At 34.5% G+C, this 23,470-nt stretch overlaps 1 protein-coding gene and 1 pseudogene across 4 annotated transcripts in view; one reads left to right on the forward strand and one right to left on the reverse strand.

Annotated features, from left to right (window-relative positions):
- Ptpn12 (protein tyrosine phosphatase non-receptor type 12) overlaps window positions 1-23,470 on the reverse strand; it is a 119,325-nt gene that overhangs the window by 25,154 nt on the left and 70,701 nt on the right. For all 4 annotated transcript variants that reach the window (XM_047560915.1, XM_047560914.1, XM_047560912.1 and 1 more), the window contains 4 exons: window positions 15,092-15,158; window positions 13,001-13,078; window positions 12,810-12,908; window positions 6,813-6,898 (listed from right to left, as the gene is read on the reverse strand). In XM_047560915.1, coding sequence (XP_047416871.1) covers window positions 6,813-6,898; window positions 12,810-12,908; window positions 13,001-13,078; window positions 15,092-15,158 — 330 coding nt within the window. The remainder of the gene's footprint in view (window positions 1-6,812; window positions 6,899-12,809; window positions 12,909-13,000; window positions 13,079-15,091; window positions 15,159-23,470) is intronic.
- Window positions 15,468-22,962, forward strand: LOC124990467 (ubiquitin-conjugating enzyme E2 Z-like; annotated as a pseudogene).

Here is a 23,470-nt window from a genome sequence, read left to right on the forward strand (position 1 = left end):
ATGCAATAGCCTTAAAACCAAACAATAGCCTTAAAACCAAACCAAACTAAAAGGAATAAATCTAACCAAAGAGGTGAAAGACTTCTACCATAAAAATTACACAACACTGAAAAAAGCAATTAGATACTAGAAGGTAGAAATATCTCCTAAATTCTTGAATAGGCAGAATTAATACTGTTAAAATAGTCATGTTACCAAAAGTCATCTACTGATTCAATGCAATCCCACATCAAAAACCAATGACGTTCTTTACAGAATTAGAAAAAAATCCTAGCATGCATATGGAAGAATAAAAAACCCCAAATAGGCAAAGCAAATCTAAGCAATAAGAACAAAGCTGGAGCAATCACAATATCTGATTTCATATTATACTATAGAGCTATAGTAACAAAAACAGCATGATACTGGAATGAGAGCAGAAATGTAAACAAATGGAACAGAAGAGAAGAGAGATAAGCCCATACAGGTAGAGTCATCTGATCCTTGATAAAGATGCCAAAACCATACATTGGCCATTTTAACACCTGGTGCTTGGAAAAGTGGATGAATACGTATAAAAGAATGAAACCACATGTCTATCACCCTGCACTGTGCAAAGACCTAGGAATTGGACCAGAAACTTTGCAACTGGTAAAAGAAAACATAGGGGAAATACTCCAACATTTACGCACAGGTAACAACCTCCTCAACAGAACTCCTGAACCTCAGGAAATAATACCAAGAATTAATAAGCAGGATGGTATTAATTGAAGAGTTTTATACAGCAAAGGAAACAAGAGTGTGCAGAGTATACATGGAATGGGAGGAAATCTATATCAGCTAACTCTTGCAACAGAAGATTAATATTCAAGACATATAAAGACCTCAAAAAGCTTACCCCCACCCCCACACACAAAAAAAACCCAATAAATAAGGCTAATAAACTAAACAGCTGCTTCTTAAAAGAAGTAAAAATGGACAAGAATTATATGAAAAAAATGTTCAACATTTGTTGGGGTTTCGGCCGGACCCCTGGCCCTAGGTGTGGCAAGGCTAAGATGGCGCCTGGCAGTGAGCCAGAGCAGTTAACTTTTGCATAAACAACTGACATTATTTTGAGGAAGTTCCAGGGATTGGCTGAGCTCCCTGATGGACAGTGCAGGTCCACTATATGCCTGCCTTTGCTGCCTGTATATGTTAATGCTCTCCCCTCGTGCTCAAAGGCTGATTGGTTACAAGTACTGTATATATTGGAGTGTAAGTTCCTCAAAAAGAGAACAAAGAAAAGAACAAAGAAAGAACTATGAGGAAGAAGAAGCGAGAGAGAAACCATGGCAGACGCGCGCAATAAAGAGCTGAAAAGAACCAGGTGTCGTGTCTCTCTGCGGGCAGGGAGTGCGATAAACATTGTTAGCAACAAGGGAAATACAAATTAAAATTACACTGATATTTCATTCACTCAGTTAGAATTCAATCATCAATATAAATAACAACAAGGGTGTAGAGGAAAAAGGAACTCTTTCTTATACACTTCAGATAGGAATATGAATTAGTACAACACTATGGAATTAGTATGGAGGTCCCTCAAAAGACTAGGAATGGCTGGGTGCTACAGCCTATTCCTGTAATTCCAATGATTTGGGAGGTTAAAGCAGGAGGATTCCAAGTTTGAGACGAGTCTGAGCAACCTATAGAGATTGTGACTCAAACTAAAACATTAAAGTGGGCTGGGGAATGCAGCTCAGTGGTAAAGTGTCCTGCGTTCAATCCCTAGTACTAAAAAAAAAAAAAGAGACTTAGAATGGAACCACTATATGATCCAGCCTATACTCTTCAGTGTTTTTTTTTTTTTTTTTAAATTCAAAGTCAACAAGTTTATTGCAGCAAATACACAATGGGCAAGTTATGGAAGCAGACTAGGTATCTATCAACAGATAAATGGATAAAGAAAATGTAGTATACATAAACAATGTAGTTTTATTCAGACATAAAGATAAAAGACATTATGTTATGTGCAGAAAATGGAAGGAACTTGAGAGCATTATGTTAAGCAAAATAAACCAACTCAGAAGGTCAAGGGGACCTCATGAAAATGGAGGAAAACCAGTAGGGGAGAGGAAGGAGATCAGGGGGAGGAATCAGGGAGGTACTGAAGAAGGAAAACGATCAAATTATATTATGTGCATATATGACTATATTATAAGGAATGCCAGTATTGTGTATTATGATGCACCAATAAAAACTATTTTAAAAAATAAAAATTTTTAAAAAGGAAGATGACAGCATATATAGTAGATGTTATATCATACTGGGATCAAAGATGTTTTCAACAGTGAAAGGGAACAATACAAGAATTAGAAAAAGATGATATAAGGTCCAGAATTTAGAGAACTATAGTAGAAGCATGTAAAACCTTACATTTTACAGAATAATCTACCTGTATTTTTCTTTAAAAAGGCCAATTTAGAATGAGTAACTTAAATTATAACTTCAAAAGTTTTAAGTAGTCAAATGAATCTATCTTGGCCTTTGTGATTTCCTTTATCTCTTCTATTATATGCGCTTCTACAATTTGTCTTTTTTTTTTTTTAATGGTTAGAGACTTTGTATTTAATTCATTTAACTATCTGAAGCTTACTTTGGTGTTTGGTGTGAAATAAAGATCTAAACATATTTTTTTCCCAAAGAGTAAAATGGATAAATATTACAATGACTTAATAAGTAACTCTTTATCATCTCCTCATTTAGTACATATTAAATACATTACTAATGGGACCCATTCCCTAATTGTCTATTTAAAGTAACAAACTTATAGATCTGATATTCTGTTGAGAACTATATAAAATTTGAAAAGAAATATCCTAAGTATAACTTAAAAGATAATTATATTTAACTTTTCCAACCAAGAACTCTTACTTTCTTTCATTAATGCAAATAAACACATTTCTACTTAAAAGATTTTACTTTCCATTTAAGTGTTACTGATTTTTCTCTTATCCAGCTATTTTGCTCCTCTCTTTCTTATAAATTAAGCATTTTAAGGCAAATTGAGTTTAATATAGTTTTTTTTTAAAAAAAAAAACCTATATAAGGAAAATAAATTTCAAAAAAGAAAATTTTTTAAACAAACAAAAGGTAAAGTAGAATGTTACCTGTTTTGTGTGCTATAGATTTCTCCCATCACTAATTTTCAAACTGCCATTTCCCCTAGGTCCTAGATCACCAATATTCTACCACATTCTAAGCTATTTGAGGGTTCTCCAAATGAGGTACTTCAAATGCTTCCATTTTTTTTTTTTTTTTGGTGCTGGGGATCGAACCCAGGGCCTGTGCTTGCAAGGTAAACGCTCTACCGACTGAGCTATCTCCCCAGCCCGCTTCCATTTGGACAGACCTTAACTCTTTACTTTGACCTCACAACCAACCTCACTTTCATACAAAACAGATTTGAAATTCCAGTTCATTCTCCCTGGTGACATTTTAAGGAGAAGATATTCATATATTTTTTTGCCATATTAAAAACTCTCAGGGGTGATAAAGGACTTGCCTAGCATATCCAAGGACCTTAGTCCCCGCCCCCCCCCAGAACTATAAAACAGAACAAAATAGAAACAATAAAATCTCTTTCCTTCATGGCTTCTACATCACTGTTTCTTGGTTTTATCTCCTTATTGCTCTTTTTCTTCCTTTAAAAAAATTTTTTTGATGTTTACCAGGGTTATTACCTCCCTGGGTATTTTGTTATACCCAGAATCTGAGAGATTTTAGTTATTTCCAAGTCTTCCATTATCAGTCATGAACTGAACCTTCAGTTAATCTTTACCTTCCGCTTAGAGATCAAAATTTGTAAAGAAGACCATACTGTCTTTATCCTTCACCCTAGTTAAAATGTTTGACTAGAGGCGTGTTAGAAAAAAGCATCAAGTGTATTGTAACCGTTTCTGAAATGTTGAAAGAAAATTTCCTTAGGTATAAACCCTTTTGTGTCTGCACAGTAAATCTGTGACACCATTTACAGAAATAGCTAACAAGGTATATTTCCAAAGTGATGGTATTGGTAAATAAAGTGCAGAGAGAATTGTATTAGTTTAACAAAGTATGTATTAAAAACAGACAATGAAATCTGCTGTTTGAAATATGATTTAAGATTAGACAAAGGGGAATGAAGGGAAAGGAGAGGGGACAGGAAAAGGAAAGACTTTCCTATATGACATAATTTTCCTATGTATACATATGAATATACCACAGTGAATCTCACCATCATGTACATGAACAAGAAATTAATAATAATTTAAAAAAAAACTATAGGTAAATGGCAGAAAGATCAATAGAGAGAAGGGAGTAGGGAAAAGGAAGGGGAAAGAAATATGGTAGTAGGGTCAGAATTACAATAAGATATATTCCATGCTTGTATAATTATGTCAAAATGGATTCTACTGTCATGTAGAACTAAAAGGAACCAATAAAAAAAACCTGATCCTTCAAAGCTTAAAAAAAAGCAACATGATTTAAGTATTTATAAACCAGAGCCTAAGTAATTAAATCTAATCAACAAGCATGAACCTTCCTTCCTAGATTCTTTCTCCAATAACATGTACTTTAAACAACTACAGAACTTGTTATTGCGGTCAAACAGAAATATATACTGGAAAACAAACCACTGTTTTTTATTTTTTGGTACCAGGGATTGAACTCAGTGGCACCTGACCACTGAACCACATCCCCAGCCATATTTTGTATTTTATTTAGAGACAGGGTCTCACTGAATTGCTGAGTGCTCAATTTTTGCTGAGGTTGGCTTTGAGCTCACAATCCTCCTGCCTCAGCCTCCAGGAGCCACTGGGATACAGGCATGCGCCACCATGCCCAGCAAACAAAGCACTTTTTATTTTATCTTTTGATTTTATGGTTTTATTTTCAATTATGTTGTAACAATTTACAATGGTTCTAGCACTCATCTCAACTTAGAAGTCACAAAGTACTCTGTGGAACACAATGAAATTCTGGCATTTGACTCTACAGCATGAAGGAAAAAAAAAACAACAACAGACATATACTTGCAAAATAAAATTATACACATATAAAACTTCGAGCAAATAAAAACCTATCTTAAGGTGAATATTTTTTATCAATACTTATTTGCTGCTTTATCATCTTTTTTTGATTATTAAAGAATATCAGGAGTCAAATTTTAAAAAGAGAAAGGTTTAAAATGTAGAGAATTCTATTCTTTATTTTCTTCTGCAAAATTATAGGCCACTTCCATAAATTGTAAATATCAGCATACACTTGGAATGCTTCTACATTGGTTCAATCTCAAAAACCAAATTAGAAGATACTAGGGAGCAAATATGCTTCTTACGTGCCTTTAAGATCAATAGTTCTCTTTTAGGACCCTAGAACTTGGAAGAAACAAGCTAGAGAACAGTTCATAGATTTCAATTGGCTTCCTTTCACAGGAGGCTAAAATGCTAACTTTGATAGATATTAAGGCAGAAGTAAAACTGGAAAGCACTACTAGAAAATTCTGTTAGCTCATAGTTTAATATCTTGAGCATTGCCTGATTTCCTTAAAAAAGCACACAAAGGCATTCCAAAGACTATAATAATTATATGTTAAAAATCTACTACTACAGATCAGGCATATAGTTACATGTGTCTTACATATTAGCACTAATTATTAACAATTTTGAAAAGTAGTACTGTATCTCAATACAGTGAGTTAAAGAATTTTCAGAGAAATAGCTTTAGTTCATTCAGTTTGCTAATACTGAAGTTAAAATTTGAAATGATACCTCCCAATGTAAAAAGCCCCCTGAGACCAGAGTACAAAGGTGTCTTTTCCATACCCAGAAGATTCCTTCACAAGCAGATAGAAGTTTGCCTGGTCAAAATGTGAGATAAACTGCTCCTGGGGAATATGGAAATTCTGACCAAATCTTTAGCTATTGAGGAAAGTTGAAGGTTTTTTCTTTTGGAAAGAGGGATGATCGTATTAGAGGTATCTCTTCGTATTAGCAACTCAAGGGCAAAACCCAATCATAACCACTACAGTGAGTCAAGCTGCAGCAAACTTTTAAGGGGGAAGAATTAAGAATTGGTGAACCCTGTATAAAAGAATCCTATTTGAGGGAAGGTCAACCAGTTTGGGAAGATACATATGCATGAAAACACACTTTAAATTATTTTAATTGTCTTTTTAATACCCAGGACAATACTTAAACCCCAGCTTGCCGATGCCACCACCGCCATCACCACCACCACCAAAAATCCCAAGGATGAATTAAATGACAACTTCAGAGCTGACTGATGAAAGGAATTTGAAATTACAGCCTTCTGACTCTGTCTATATTCTTTCTGTTATTCCACATAACTAATTTACTAGCTAGTCCAGTCTCCCACCCCAAAAAGGGGGGTAAAAGAAGAAACAGGAATATAAGCCATCTTTGCTAGTACTGTTACTAAACACACACAACTTCTTCAACATGTATACAATTTGTGGCATATTATTCATTCAATCAAGAAAATAGAAAAAGAAAAAAAAAGAAAATAGAACTCTTCAGAATAATTAAAATTTTAATTGTAACGTATCAAAACAGAAGCTATAGTCAATTCATGGTTGTCTTCTGGTACAGCACTCCACTAACATTTTATCCAAAATAAAACAAAAATTTAGTATTCCAGAAACAAATCAATTGCCATACATATCTCATATACTAAACAAAATAATAGTTTAAAAAGTAACTTGAAAACACGCAGAATTTACCATTTTAATTAACACCCAGTAAAATACAGGTATCCTTCCACAGAAAATATACAAAGACATACAATACCTGCGAGTCCTTGGTGGTTTTGGAGGAGGAGAATCTTGTTTTTCCGTATCTATAGAGCTGACTATACTTTCAGTGTTAATTTCATTCTGCCAAAGGAAAAAAATATTTCACTAAAGCTAGGGAAAAAAATAATTTTCCTTCCTTATGTTTCAACTAAGTTGCTCTGGCTTTTGAATTTTAAAAATAATGCCAATTTTACAAAGTAACAAAATGGTTCTTAAACTCTGGTTCTGAAGGACCAAACTTCAGGAGAAATTTACATAAACCATTATCAATGAAAAGATCAACTGTGTACCTGAGCATATTAGCACATTTTAAATGTTACTCTAAAAAACCAGACTGTCCAAGAAAATAAATATCAAAAAAGACAGCTTTTTTTTCAGGGATAACTACTATTAGAAACTTTATATGAATAGAGTTAGAAAAAGTCAACCAAGTAAGGCTTATCCTTCACCTTTCCCATTCTTTTTTGGGTACTACCTATGACTTCCCATTTACTACGAGTACCTTAAAACTGGTCCTAGGATTCATTTTAAACATTCCTTGTCCTACTCTATTAGGGAGTATAACTCTTATATTGCTGATTAAGTAGGCCTAGAAAGACCATTTAGAAATATCCATGGTTCCTGTAAGTCACAAGAACCAATGTCATGTATTCTAAATAACTGCCATTCTGACTGGAGTGAGGTGGAATCTCAGTGTAGTTTTAATTTACATTTCTCTAATTGCTAGAGATGTTGAACATTTTTTCATATATTTGTTGACTGATCATATTTCTTCTGTGAAGTGCCTGTTCAGTTCCTTTGCCCATTTATTGATTGGGTTATTTTTATGGTGTTAAGTGTTTTTGCATTCTCTGTATATCCTGGAGATTAGTGCTCTCAGGTGCAGGTGGTAAAGATTTTCTCCCATTCTGCAGCCTCTCTGTTCATGTTCTTGATTGTTTCCTTTGCTGCGAAAAAGCTTAGATGCTAACCTATAACAAGGAAGGATAGGGAGGGGCAGTATAAAGTTCATTGAATTAGATAAAGGGGAAATGAAGGGGAGGGGAGATGGGAATAGGAAAGACAGTAGAATAAAGTGGACATAACTTTCCTCTGCTCATATATGAATACATGTCCAGTGTAACCCCACATCACGTACAACTGCAAGGATCAAAATTGTAATGGGTTGCATTCCACATATGTATAATAGTCAAAATACACCCTACTGTCATGAATATCTAAAAACAACAAATTAAAAAAAAAAAAAAAAGAACCAATAACGTCATTAACATTGATGATCCAAAGTCAATACGACTATAAGCATCTTACAGATTTAGGACTATGAAATTATTATACAAAATGTTCTCTTGAATTAGTTTCATTCTAGTTAGGCTGCTAATTCTAGACCAGAAGACAGGAATTATTTTCAACCTTGCCCACATCTCATAATTTTTTTAAAAAGCTTTCAGCATATACTATCAATAAAGGAACTCTGATACTACAGTCGTTTTTGTTATCAAAAGGCATTACAAGTTAGGTGCAGTATGTATTGCGATGCCAGCTATTTGTGAGGCTGAAGCCGGATTGCTTGAGTCCAGGAGTCTGAGACCTTAGCCTCAGGGTCAAAAAAGAAAGGCACTTCTACCACGGCCACCATAGCAGCTTCTTCTTTGTATTTATATTACTTAAAGTGTTTCCAACTAAAGAAAACAGAGATCTCACCTTCCCAGTAATTTTCAGTATGCCCTGTCTCCTAATATATATCTGATGGATCAGAAGAGTTTACACGTCTAACCACCTGACCAGAAAAACAATTACATCATAAAACTGAAAACTTTCATCCTTCATTAAAGTTACCTACTGTTACAGAAGTATCTACTACATGATATATGCTATTGGTAAGGTGACCTTACCAATAGTAATAATGTACTGGCCAAATCAGGGCTCTTTTGAAAATGAAAGTGGAGGACTATTATTCATTACAGATAGAAATCAAGTAAAAAATATTATTGCCCTAGGCAAATCAGGAGTTTGGGTCATCACAGTTTTAGATCCTCAGACACCACCAGAACTTATACAGATTCTGCATCATAAAGATCCCTGACATATTACAGATTCATTTACTTTTTCATTAATCACACAACAATATTCTCGTAACACTCATTAATACTTTGCAACAAGAATCTGAAATTTTACATTAAATAAAAATTAAATGTGAGGGTTGGGATGCAGCTCTGTGGTAAAGCATTTGCCTAGTATGTGTGAGGACCTGGGTTTGATACCCAATACTATAACAAAAATAAAATAAGTAAAGGTGAATTACATAAAATTGCTTTGAGTGAACTGTTTCTAACCTACAAAACAGGGTAGTTTTTTTTAGCAATATAAATAGCCTCATGCCATATCAAGTTAGGTTTTGCTACCAAATGTCTATAATAATCAGACACAAAAACAAACAAAAATCAAACCACAACACAACTAGGTTTTCAGAGCATTTGGGAATCTGGAACTGTAGGGAGGGCACTGAAAAAAAGGTCAGCAATGAAAAGGATACAAAGGATATGGTATTTAATTTCAAGAAGTACAAAGTCTGGTATTATCATTGAACAAAAATAAGGAAGAGTAAATAGTAATAAAGCCCTGAAGTGATAAAAGTACCATGAAGCTGTGAAATCAGAGAAAAGAGATATTATAGTTGAAAATACATAAAAAACAAAAACTAAGACTATCAAGGTGGAATGGTATTGAGGTAAGGACATTTGTAGGCAAATGACTATATGTGACATAAAGAATTCCTCCTTCTGGGTGAATGAAATGATGGACCCAATAGAGAGAATGACATAGCCATTAAGAGGAAAAAGGAATAGGGGAGATCAGTTTTCTAAACATGCTGAATTTCATCTGGTAAAAGCAATCATGTGGCAATGCAGAACTGCAACTCAACAGAAATCTACTACCTAAACAGCACAAACAAAACCTGGTCGCTAGACTTCACATTAGAACAATGTTCTTAGATGTCCCAGTATTTACCTTCAATAATGTCTGTTATACTCTTACATTTTCTGATTCTTTTATTATTCACGTTTTCCTGATTTATACAATTATCTTGGGCCGCTTTTATTACCTATTGAAGCTATTGCTATTCAAAATTGAAAGGATTTTAAAAATTAATTTACAGAAAGGTTAGTTTATTCTCTTGTTTCAAGCAGAGCTTGCAAAAGTTATTTTGTATATTTCATGTAACAGAGCTGTATAAAAGGCCATGAAAGAAAAAAAAGATCAGACCATAAGCATTTAAGGATATATGCGCTTTAAAAATAAAGAGCATTCCTCTTGAGAAAAAGTTTTTCAGAATTCAACATCACATCTAAAATGAACAAAACAGAAGGACCATAACACAAATTATTATTCCTTCATTCTAGAATTGAAAACCCTAGTGTTGATAGTACTAGTAAAGGTGTCCTTTATATAAAAGATAAAAAGGCACACATGCATACTTTACAGATGTTTGCTTACTAAGGTGCTTTAAAATGCTGAATCAATATGATACAGCAGAATAAATGTTCTTTAGCTCTTCTACTCTGTTGTATCATTTTAGTTGTAAACACCTCTAACAAATATCACTTATTGTAGAGTCTTATATTACCTATAAGCATTTCAAACTAAAATTTCTACAAAAATAATTCTGGAATATATGTATATATATATATATATTTAATTTTTACCTCTGAATTAAGCTGTCAGAGAAATAATAAGATAATTATTGTTTCTTATAGCATAGCTCTGGAACAGTAAATATATATTTCAAATCATTTTACTCAACCACACAGTTCTCAGATGATTCTCCCTAATTTTTTTAGATTCCACATCTTCTCTAACTGGGTTTAACAATCTCCAACTGTATGTAGCCGTCTAGTAAAAAGTCATCTATTTTTAAAAGTTTCCAAATGATTAAGATTTCTTAAGAGAATAATGTTACAAAGCTATCTAGGATGATTATGTTTTCTTCTATCCATTTATTCTTCTATTTTTTAATCAATTCATCCACCTGGAATGTAAATATATAGTCATGCACCACATAACAAGTTTGGTTCCACAGTGTATCACACATATGATAGTGGTCCCATAAGATTATATTGCCTTGTAATGTGGTAGCTGTCTTAGTTTGTGTTTAAGATAATTCTATGATGTTCATACAACACAGTCAAATGATACATTTATCAGAATGTATACACACTGTTAAATGATATATGATTTGCACATATCTCAATAACAATTAGTGTGCGTCTACTACCAGGCAATGATAAGAAAGTAGGTTTGAAATGCACAATTATTTGCTACTGAGCATTGTTTCATCTCTTCTTATCTAATGTATGACTTTTGTGTTTCATAGTCATTTTTAAACCTCTAACCCATGAGACACAAACACTTATGACAAAATTATAATCCTAGTGTGGACTTTAGGCTAGTAAACAAGAAGTGATGAAAAGAATAAAATCTAATAAAGACTGGGTGATAGGAATATTGATATGAGAGAGTAATGCAATATTTAGCATATATTATTTACTGGAGATTAAATATAGCAAAAAGCTTTTAAAAAAAAGTAATACTGAATACTCCTATAAAATAATTTTCTATACATGGTAAACATGTAAAGGCTAGTAATGGTTAAAAATGTTCACTTCTATATAATAAAATGGTAGCCTAAAACACATTTCTGAAATACAAAAACCTTAGGTTTGAATTAATTTTGCATTTATGGAATGAAATGAAAATATTTTCAAATTAAAGTTTAAAGAAAAGTCTATAGCCTAACCTCTTTGAAATAGTAAATGTCTTGTTTTAGATGAATTTTTACAAAAGGAAAACATTCTGTCATAAAGTATGTGGCTAGATTTAGAACAGGTTATATAACAGGATTCAATTAAACAAAAGGATAAAAGAGATGATGATGTGCAATGCCTAGTTGTATGATAATTCTTACACAAATGAAAAAATAACAGCGGCCATATATATAAACCTTAAAAACAGGGCTGGAGTTGTAGCTCAGTGGTAGAGCACTTGCCTAGCACAGGTGAGGCACTGGGTTCAATCCTTAGTACCACATAAAAAAACAAATAAATAAAATAAAGGTTATATTCTATTAAATAGATAAAATTGTCACTCAGCTAATAAAGGAAACACACAGGGTTTCTAAATTCATGGATCACTATTAGATTACCTAAAGGTGTATTAAGAGTAGCATTTGTTAATAAATCTCTCATTTGGAAAACTAAGAAATTTCAAATGAATATTCTGGGAAATTGACAAAACCATATAATGGAGAAAAAGGAAAAGAAGTTATAATTTTACAATTCATTTCAGAAACAGAAATGAAAACACTAATGAGAATATAGTATTTTTGTTAGGTCAAAAGTCTGACTATCTGACAAGCTCTTTTAAAGCTAAAATAACACTGAACTACAACATGCCAAAAAGGGGCTTAATAGTGGTCCTATAGGGGCTGGGGTTGTGGCTCAGTGGTAATGCACTTGCCTAGCACATGTGAGGCACTGGGTTTGATCATCAGCACCACATAAAAAAATAAATAAATAAAACAAAGGTATTGTGTCCATCTACAACTAAAAAAAAATAAAAAAAAAGTGGTCCTATAATTCTGCTTCATCAAAAAGCATAACATATAGAAAAATAACTATAAAACTTTATAATGTCAAGCCAAGAACAAAATAAAATTTAAATGAGAACAACTTACAATTACTTAGGTGTGGGGGGGTGGGGGAGAAAACAATAAAGTAATATTTTTAAAAAGTAATATATACTTTAAACAATAATGCATTATATGACTTGACGGATTAAAAACATGAAGAAAGACATAAGTTAATAAAATCTACATTAGAAACAATAACTGTTGTGGCTATTTTTATGTTAGATAAAATATAAAGGCAAAAATTAAAAGCTAAATATTACACCTTGGTAAAAAGTTTGCTAAAATTAACAGGCCAAGAACACCTACCCCTTCATCAGCAATTTTCTGGGTTCCATGAATTTCATACAACTGTAGTTGTTTCTCAAACAGTTGGGCAATAGCTCTATGAACAAGCTCATATTGCTCCTATCAGGGAGATAAATGATAACAAGGGAAAATTAAATAAAACAAAGCATTTATAAGAAATGTAGTTTATAAAGTAAAACAAACAACTATACCTTTGTTTGTACTGCAGAGTGCCTTTGAGTTCTCATTTCTTGTATTAAATTAAATACATTAAATTCTTCTGGTATTTTCTAAAATGAAGAATAAATACAAATTTCAAACAACTCCAAAACACAGTAAAAAAGACCAACTTTTCATACAGACCTTAGATACATTTATTGAACACTATTCATCATGTATCAGGCATGGAATATGGCACTGTGGATACAAAGCTGACATCGAGCCAAATCATGATTACGATATAGTGGGAATAAAGTCTGTCACAAATTCTGATGGGTGGAGTGACAATCAAGTTAGCTATGAAAAGAAGGTTACTCCATTAAAAGTGAGCAAAAGCATGGCAGATTGAATATATAGTTTATCTGGAGGATTGAGAATTTTATATGGACAAAGACTAAGACTGAAAGGAAGAGGAGAAGGTACTGAAAGGAAGTGACAAGAAAATGTTCCTCAGGATCTGACTGTAAACATAATTCACAATTTAATCTTAGTCTATGGGCCAGTAGCAGTAAGGACCAGCTAAAAGAACTAAGTAACATACAGATTCCACAGCTTTGTCTCTGGGGAATGATTGTAAAACAACCTACACAATGCCCTTATATATTTGAAATTGGGACTACTGCCAAGAGGCAATCCTAACATGAGCAGATCTGATACTCGGAAAACTTTATCAAGGAAGACAACAGTCTAAATGGGAGAGAAACTAGTACAAGTTTATTGAAACTAACTATTAAATATGCTGATCAACAAGTACATTCTGAAGTGATGAAGATGGAAGAGTTGTAAATGATTCCCAAATTCAATGCTAGGAATTCTTTGTAGAGATCAAAAAGATTTTTATATTAAGGCCTATGCTTATTACATTTATGTTAAGCCAAATTCAATCAAATAAAGACTGATTAAAAAATACTTAAAACATTCTGAACATCTCAAACTTTTGAACAAACTTGAAATTTTGTGTGCTGGTATTCATTTAAATGCCTCCTCCCATTTCAGTTTTAATCTTTGACTTTTATGTTAAAAAGACAGAATACTACTTAAATTCTTTCCCACTTAATAAATTTTCATTTGAGAACTAGGAAATGATTATAATTTTTAAGGAATACAAAAATAAAATTTAAAACTAAAGAGCTTTTAAAGAAATTATTTAAAACCTAAATATTCCCTAGCAAAAATTAAAAAATGGAAAGATGGCAGGAAAAAAAGCAGAAAAATAGAGGAAGGAAAAAAGGAAAGGTGAAATACCATATTGACTCCATTTTATTGAAGACATGGACTGACATTCTCAGAGAAAGTCTAAAGTTATATGGATTGAAAATCTGTCCCTAATTTATAGAAAACAAACAATCTGGAACCAGCAAAAGCACCAAGTATATACAATATGTAGAAACTTGTGTTTTTAAAATCTGTAATGAGGGCTGTGTCTTATTTATCTTTGTATCCTCCATAGCATCAAACAATTCTGTGGATATAATATGGCAGAAGCAATCATAACTACAACAGTAATAAAAACTAACAATGAACTGAAATTCCACTGCTCACAGATGAGAGAGATTTTTAATCCAGGCATTGTGGCTTTCCCATTAGCATTCTGAGCTACTATACTACATCCAGTAAGCATAAATATTTACTGAATACAGTGTATTTATACCTAGAATAAATATAAAAGGCAATGAGAATTCTGTATTTAGAAAAGTTATCTTACAGTTTACATCCCTAATGCAATTATTAATTCAATTCTTTTGTCCCATGTTGTCCCACAAATTATCTCAAGGCAATATGAACTATTTATACCTTTTCATTATCTTTATTTTTCATTCTTATATTGTAACACTAATTCTGAAAAAGTAACGTGCATAACAAAAATATATGCTATTTCCCAACATCACGTACATCCACAAGACTGGGATCCTGATTAAATAAGATATATTCCATGTTTGTATAAATATATCAAAATAGACTCTTCTGTCATATATAACTAAAAAGAAAAAATTTAAAAAATAAAAATGCTATCATTTACTGCAATTAATACTGTTTGAAAATCGTAACAGATGGATATAATGCTACATAAAAATTTTTCTTACCCCGGCTTTTAGTAAATTCCACGTATAATCTATGGCACAAATGGCACCTGTTCTTCCACAACCTGCACTAAGGATATAAAGTTTGAAAAAAAAATGATATTTGTGATAAAAAACAAACATAAAATACAGATGGGCATATGAACATTCATAAACAAGAAATAATTTCAGAAGTGTATAAAATTCTACTTATTTAGTACACTACAACTTAATGCATGCATAACATTATCTGTAACATCAGTATTTATATTGTTTTAAAGCTTAATTTAAGGAACTGAGTGACTTATAAAATACCTGTGAGCCTTTACTTTCAAAATCTAATTATACCTCAAGAAACCTTGTCTAGCTTATTATCCTATAAATTTATTCTATGTTCAAAATGGTTCTTGTGTTTAGAGTAGAAGAAGAAACAGTAAGTTTGACCTGAAATAGGGAAGATGAAAAATACCGTAAGCCCTGAGGAATTAGTTTCAGCATGAGCAGTGATTTTCCCAAAAGAACAAAGACAACTGATGTTCTCTCATTTCCTGAAGAATTAATGGGAGCCGGAGAATATAAAGTTAAATAACCTCAGGCTTTTTTATTAAAAAAATTATAATGGAGCCCACCACTCTTTGAATCCAACTCCAGGCTCCCTCTTTTATGCTTAGGAGGTCCAGGGTGCTCAGTTGTGTAGGCTGGCTAATCTCTAAAAGGCAGGCCAGACACCATGACAGCCAGGAAATGAGGACTGTCTACCTTTTCAAAGACCAGGCTGCCTTTTTAAAATACCAGAGCATGGGAGGAGATGATGGTGGAATAGCTCTAGGTGTATTCTCTAATCCCTCCAAAGCTCAAAAAGGAAGCAGTGAAACAACAGTTGCCCAGAGAGTTGATACTGGGAACAGCTAAGGACACACTGAATGAAAGCGTCAATATCTGAATATTTACCCAGCCCAGGGCTCTGAAGTAAAAGAAGCTCACTAAATACTCCCTGCATCAAAGAAGTGATGATCATCTCAGCAGATAGGCAGACATACAAGCAGTATGAGAAAGCAAGGGAACAAACCATCCAACAGCCCACAACTCTTCAACAACTGATCCCATTCACACTACAGAGGAAGAATTGTTAGAAAATAATTTAGAAAGTTCATAGATAAATTGTTCAATGAGCTTAAAGAAGATATAATGAAAGAACTTAGAAAATATAGGAAGTGAAAGATCATTTCAATAAAGAGGATTCCAAAATCCTGGAAATGAAAGACTCAATAAATCAAACAAAAAATTCAGTGGAAAGCATCACCGATAGATTAGATCACTTTGAAGATATATTCTCAGGTCTCGAAGACAAACTATATAATCTCGAAAATAAACTTGATGATAAAGATGTCAAGATATCATGACGAAAATATTCAAGAAATCTGGGATAATATTAAAAGACCAAATCTAAGAATCAATGGCACAGAAGAAAGCTCTGAAATACAAACTAAAGTAATGCACAACTTTTTCAATGAAATATCATCAGGAAATTCTCCAAATTTTAGGAATGAGATGAAAATCCAAATACAAGAGCCATTTAGAACTTTAAAGAGGCAAGTAAAAAAAAAAAAAAAAAAATTCTCTCCAAGACACACAGTAAGAAAATGCCCAATAAACAGAATGAAGACAGAATTTTAAAAGCTCCATGAGAAAATGGTAGGTAATAATTAGAGGTAAGCCAATTTGGATTTCAACTGATTCCTCAACCCAGACCCACAAAACCAGGAGGGCTTGGAATAATATACTCAAATTCCTGAAAGAAAACAGCTGCCAACCAAGATTACTATGTCCAGCAGAACTATTCTTTAAAACTGAAGATGAAATAAAAATTTTCCATGATAAGCAGAAACTGGAAAGAATTCATAACCATGAAACCGGCAAAACATATTCCATGAAATATTTCATGTAGAAGAAATGAAAAATAAAAACGAAAACCAGTCCGGTGATGCATCACACTAGAAGAATAGTCAGTTAAAGGAGAATCTCAAATAAGTCTCAAATAAGTATTAGAAATATATCAAAATAGGAAATAAAAATCATCTGTCTATAATAACACTGAATATAAATGGTTTAAGCTCTTCAATCAAAAAGGCATAAACTGGCAGTTTGGATTAAAAATAAAACCCAACCATATGTTGTTTACAAGAGACTTGCCTTACAGACAAAGACATCCATAGACTGAAGGAGAAAGGACAGAAAAAGATAAACCTTATAAAAGGTAGCCAGAAGCAAGCAGGGATAGCTACTTTCATATCAGACAAAGTGGACTTCAAGCCAAAATCAATCAGAAGAGAAAAAGATATATAATTAAGATATATAATTAAGAGAAAAAGATATTAAATTAGATAATCTAATTAAATAAGATATATAATTAAGAGAAAAAGAGATATAATTAATGCAGATATTTATGCTCCAAACACTGGTGTGTGCCTATGAACTTAAAACCTTCTTAACACAAAGAGTCAAATACACCACAAAACAATGACACTGAATAATTTCAACACACCTCTCTGACCATTACATAATAAAGGTCATCTAGAAATAAACTAAGTAAAAGACTCTTCAAAACTAAAAAATACCATTAGTCTATAGTTGTTAGGTCTATTTGATTATTTCATCCATTGACAACTGAATTCTTTTTCTTCTCAGCAGCACATGGAATTCTCTCTAAAATAGACCATATTTTGGGCTGGAGCTGTCTCAGTGGTAGAGCGCTTGCCTGGCATGTGTGAAGCACTGGGTTTGATTCTCAGCACCACATATAAATAAGTGAATAAAATAAAGGTTTATCAACATATAAAAAAATATTTTAAAAAATAGACCATGTTTTAGGTCACAAAGCAAAGCTTGGCAAATACAAAAAATGAATAATTCCTTGCACCCTATAAGATCATAATGGAATGAAAGTAGAACTAAATGACAAGATAAAGAGCAGAAGTCATTAACACCTGGAGATTAAAAATATAAACTTTTGGGGACTTTAGAACATCAGCCACGGCCCCCTTCTTCCTGCCGGGAGAAGTCTGTATTATTCCCTTTAAATAAACCTGCTTAATATGCTTGCCTTGGCGTGCTTCTCTAGTGTTCAATCTTCAACATTAGAAGGAGCAGAACTCGTCACCGGTAAACGGCGGTATCAGATTTGGAGGTCTCACCGAGATTTATGCCAAAGTATACAAGTTTTTAAAGCTCCGCTATTCTCCAGATTAAACTTGTCTGTAATGGTAATCTTAAACTTATAAAGAGTAAATTTTATTGGGGATTTATTTCTATCATTTAATGTTCTGTTATAGGACCTGTTATCAATAGGGTACATGTAGAATTGGTTACTTTTTACACTGAGATAAAGAATTTCAAATATAAATGTATTTATAAAAGAGCCTGACTTGTTTAAGGGTTGATTTTGTGAAACATGAAGGTATTTTGCCACTTTATCACACAAAAGGAAAGTTAAAAGCTCTCTCAGCCTTTCTTTGATTCATGTTTTAGATACAATGTTAAATTGTTTTAATTATAAAGTTTATATAGACTGAGGAAACAGTATATGTAAACTACTTAATGATATTTAAGGAAGAAGCAAAGATCAACATCAGAATTAGAACACTTAAGATTTGTAAAGAGCCACGCCTTACCTGAGATAAGGCTCTGCCTCCCACCTTACTGCATGTTAGAGTGACTCCAAAATAAGTCAGACTTCAGCTTATTTAAAGTTATAGTCAAAAGATTGGTTCTTATTGTAAAAGTACTGTGATCTCAAATAGGAGATATAATGTGGTTCTCAGTCAAAATTCAAGATAGCTATTATACAAGCAGAATATATTTTTACTCTTGCTAATTTCATTTTGTAAAACTGTTACCTGTTAATGTTTTGCAGAAGTAGGTGCTTCAAGAACACGCAACCTAGGTAACTTGTGATAATAAGCCATCACCTAACAGATAGTGGTAACAGATACCAGAACAGATAGTGGTAACTTCCAGTACTAATGCAGACTCCAGTTAGATAAAAGGGTAAATAACTGTGAAGTTATGGACATTGAAGTTAAAGCCCAGTACTCTTACTTTATGACTTGTGAGACTGGCTTGCTGGATGATTAAGATCAAACTTAGAAATTGGAATTAAATACAGAAGGCAAGAGAGACCAGTATTTGGATCCTTTGCCCTCAGTCAGCCTGAACCCAGGGAATAAGAGGACTTCTCTAAGGAGCGCTGCAACTCTGGATCACACAACCTCCTGATCAAGGAGATTGTTGAGACTAGAGGATGAAAAATCACTCAGTGCATCTGCTGCAAAGGAGGGTCATGGAAAAAGGGAGACATCCCTTGATGCTTCCAAAGGAAGTCACCTCATCAAGGAGACCCTGCCTAACCAATGGCACTGGTGGAGCTAAGAAGCTGCTCTTAAGTTCTCTACGAGTGGCCCCTGTGGGAACTCAGCTGACTCTTAACAAGACAGGAACCAGGTCAATTTGACCAGCTTGATCTTAGACACCCAGCAAAGCAGTTAAAACCAAAATATAATCATTCTTGGGCATTTAAAAGAAATAATAGTTAAATGTAACTTAAGATGTACACTTGTATTAACCCACTAGAATAAAGACTGGAAGCTACAAATGAAAGATTCTTCTTCAGCAAATGTGCCTGATAACTATCAAGAGAAACTGCCAGAGTCAGAAGTTTTTAGTCAGTTTAAGGCCTGCAGACCTTCCTAAGCTACGCAGGTAGACTTAATCTATGTTTGCTCATATGATTAGCTATCCCTAAGTAACAGAAGTATAGAGCTCTCTACTAAACGCAGGTTATACCAATAAAGGGATATTTTACAAAAATCAGACGACATTAAGTAGCTTAACTATATTTTCTGGGGACATCTATGACATTAAGAGTTAAATGTTGTGTTTACATTCCTGATAACCTGGACAATGTTAAAGTCCCCAAATAAAGGCCTTGTCCTCTCCAGCCTTTGCTAGGCCTAGTTATGGGAACAATTTCTCAGTTCTTCCACCTCCTGGTGAGAGATTGACTTCTGTCATTTTCATGATACTCAGTGGCATGTTCCAGATGCTGCAACATTTACTTTGTACTAATCTCATTTCAGAACTCATGTCTTTTTGTTCTTCTATCATAGAAGCACCCACCCCCAGATGACTTTACAACCTGCTCTTCCCCAACCAGACTTCTACCTTGGACCCCTCGATTGACCCGATTTTTAAAAAAGGAACTCCAAACTGCTTTGCCCCTCACTGCCCCCTTTCAGCTTCGAAGCAGCCAGAATGACTGACGCCCCCTTTTCCTTAAAGCAGTTAGGAGTTCCTAAAGCTAAAGGGGGGAATGAAGCCATGAAGCCATCTGCCTTTGGAAGTTGGAGACTGCCCCTGGAAGAATGGAATGTCAAGGATCTCCGGAACCCATTGATTACCAAATTTACCTGCCTTTATCAAGGACTGCAAGCAAGGAGATGCTAATTAATGCCCCCTGGGCCCTTACCTGCCTGAATCACCTTGGCCCTCCCCCTGCCCATGGTTTCTCAGTAATGCAAAACCAGGCCTAGTCACGTAGGCAGGAAGGAGAGAGATAAGGGGGGAGAGAACTGGAGAACAAAAGAGACTTTAACCTATAAAAGATGTAGGGTGCGCTCACTTCTGGGGACTTTAGAACATCAGCCATGGCCCCCTTCTTCCTGCCGGGAGAAGTCTGTACTATTACCTTTAAATAAAACCTGCTTAATATGCTTAAAAAAAAAAAATAAAAAAAAAAAATAAAAAAAAAAATATATATATAAACTTTTGAATGAGGAATAGATTATAGGAAAAATCAGGGAAGAAATTAATTCTTAGAAGGAAAACAGAATAGAGATACAACATATCAATAGGTATGGAATAGTATGAAGGCAACTCTAACAGGAGAGTTTCTGGCACTGACTTCCTATATTTAAAAAATAGAAAGAAAACAAATAAATAATCTATTGTTACACCTCAAGGCACTAGAAAAAGAAGAACAAACTAATTCCAAAAGCAGTAGAGGACAGGAAATAATTGAAAGTTAAATTTAAAGAAATCAAAAATAAAAAAATAAAAAAGGATCAAATGAAACAAAGATCTGGTTCTTTGAAAATATAAATAAGATTGATAAACCCCTAGGCCAAACTAACCAGTGGTTAAGAGAGAAGACCCAAGTCAACAAAATTAGTGATGAAAAAGGATATCACCACAGAGACTTCTGAAATTCAGAGGATCATCAGAAACTGTTTTGAAAATTTACACTCCAATAAACTAGAGAATCTTAAAGATATTGACAAATTTCTAAACATGATGTACCTAAGTTAAACTAGGAGGACATACAAAATTTAAATGAATCAATATAAAGCAATGAAATTGAAGTAGCAATTAAAAGCCTTCCAACAAAGAAAAGCCCAAGACCAGATAGATTTTCAGCTCAGTTCTATCAAATCTTTAAAAAACCAATGCCAAACTTCCTCAAATTATTCCATGAAACAGAAAAGGAAGGAACACTGCCAAATTCATTCTATGAAGCCATATCACCTTGATACCAAAACCAGACAAAGACACATCAAGGAAAGAAAATTTCAAACCAATATTCCTAATGAACATAGAAGCAAAAATCCTTAATAAAATATTGGCAGACCACATTCAAAAACACATTAAGATGACAGTACACCATGATCAAGTGGCTTTCATTCCAGGGATGAAAAAGGCTGGTTCAACATACACTAATCAATAAATGTAATACACCACATAAATAATGCTAAGGACAAGAAACATATGATCATTTCAAAAGGCAGAGAAAAAGCATTTGACAAAGGTCAGCACTCGTTCATGTTTAAAACACTAGCGAAACTGCAGATAGAAGAAACTTACCTCAACAGTACAAAGGCTATGTATGGCAATTCCAAAGTAAACATCACACTGAACAGAGAAAAACTGAAGGCATTTCCTTTAAAATCAGAAACAAAATAAGGATGTCCACTCTCACTGCTCCTATTCAACACAGTCCTTTAAACTCTAGCCAGACTCAATCACATAAGAGAAGGAAATTAAAGGGATACAAATAAGAAAAGAAGTTATCTGTTTGCTAATGACAGAATCCTATATTTAGAAGACCCAAAAAAACCCCATCAGAAGACAGAGCTGATAATTATAGCAAAGTAGGGACACAACATACTCAAATCAATCACTTTCCTATTGGAATCACAGATTCCAATAAAGAATCTGTTAAAGGGCGACAGCGGGCAGTGTCCGCCCGACTATCCCATCCACCCACCTCTGGTCAAACTGATGACAACGGGCAATAACACATGAGGTTTAACCCCAACTTCTACCGCAATGGGAAACTTTGCTTGAGTATTCTAGGTACATGGACTGGCCCTGCCTGGAGCCCAGCCCAGAGCATCTCTTCTGTACTCATCTCTATCCAGTCCCTGATGACTGAGAACCCCTACCACAATGAACCTGGCTTTGAACAGGAGAGATATCCAGGAGACAGCAAAAACTACAATGAATGTATCCAGCACGAGACCATCAGAGTTGCAGTCTGTGACATGATGGAAGGAAAGTGTCCCTGCCCTGAACCCCTAAGAGGGGTGATGGAGAAGTCCTTCCTGGAGTATTATGACTTCTATGAGGTGGCCTGCAAAGATCGCCTTCACCTTCAAGGCCAGACTATGCAGGACCCTTTTGGAGAGAAGCGGGGCCACTTTGACTACCAGTCCCTCTTGATGCGCCTGGGACTGATTCGTCAGAAAGTGCTGGAGAGGCTCCATAATGAGTACCCCGAAATGGACTCTGATAGCAGCTCGTCTGGGACAGAGACAGATCTGCAAGGGAGCCTGAGGGTTTAGACCCTGCTCCCTTCTCCCGTCCCCCCTCAAGTCCCAGCAGAGCCCCTTCCCCCCACCCCAGGGATGGAGAGGCACTGTGTATCTCCCTCCACACGTGAAGTCACTCTGTAAGATGGCAAGAAGCAAGCAAGCTTGGATCCCAGGGTGCGGGAGTGGGGGGCTATTCCGATCTGACCTCCTTGGTGCTGGAGCACCTGGGACTGTGTTCATCCTGGATCAGGGCCAAGGTACCTTTACAGGATCACCTAGAACAAAGGCCTCTGGCAAAACAAAACAACCAACACACCTCTCTCCAGGGCCAGCTCCTTAGAGTTAAAAGACAGAAATTGCAGTACTAAGAGGGAATGTGCCCAAATGGTTTATGGGGGTATCTGGAAGGAAGCTTTGGGTTAGGGGGCTGTTTGTGACACTTACGCAGTCTGGGTGGTTGTCTGTGTCTGTCTTTAGTCTTAAAGCAGGGCTTACCATTGCCCTTTTCCTCCCTGTACCCCCCATTATTTCCCATGGG

Source organism: Sciurus carolinensis, chromosome 8, assembly GCF_902686445.1.
Source record: "Sciurus carolinensis chromosome 8, mSciCar1.2, whole genome shotgun sequence".
In the NCBI taxonomy this organism is placed as follows: domain Eukaryota; kingdom Metazoa; phylum Chordata; class Mammalia; order Rodentia; family Sciuridae; genus Sciurus; species Sciurus carolinensis.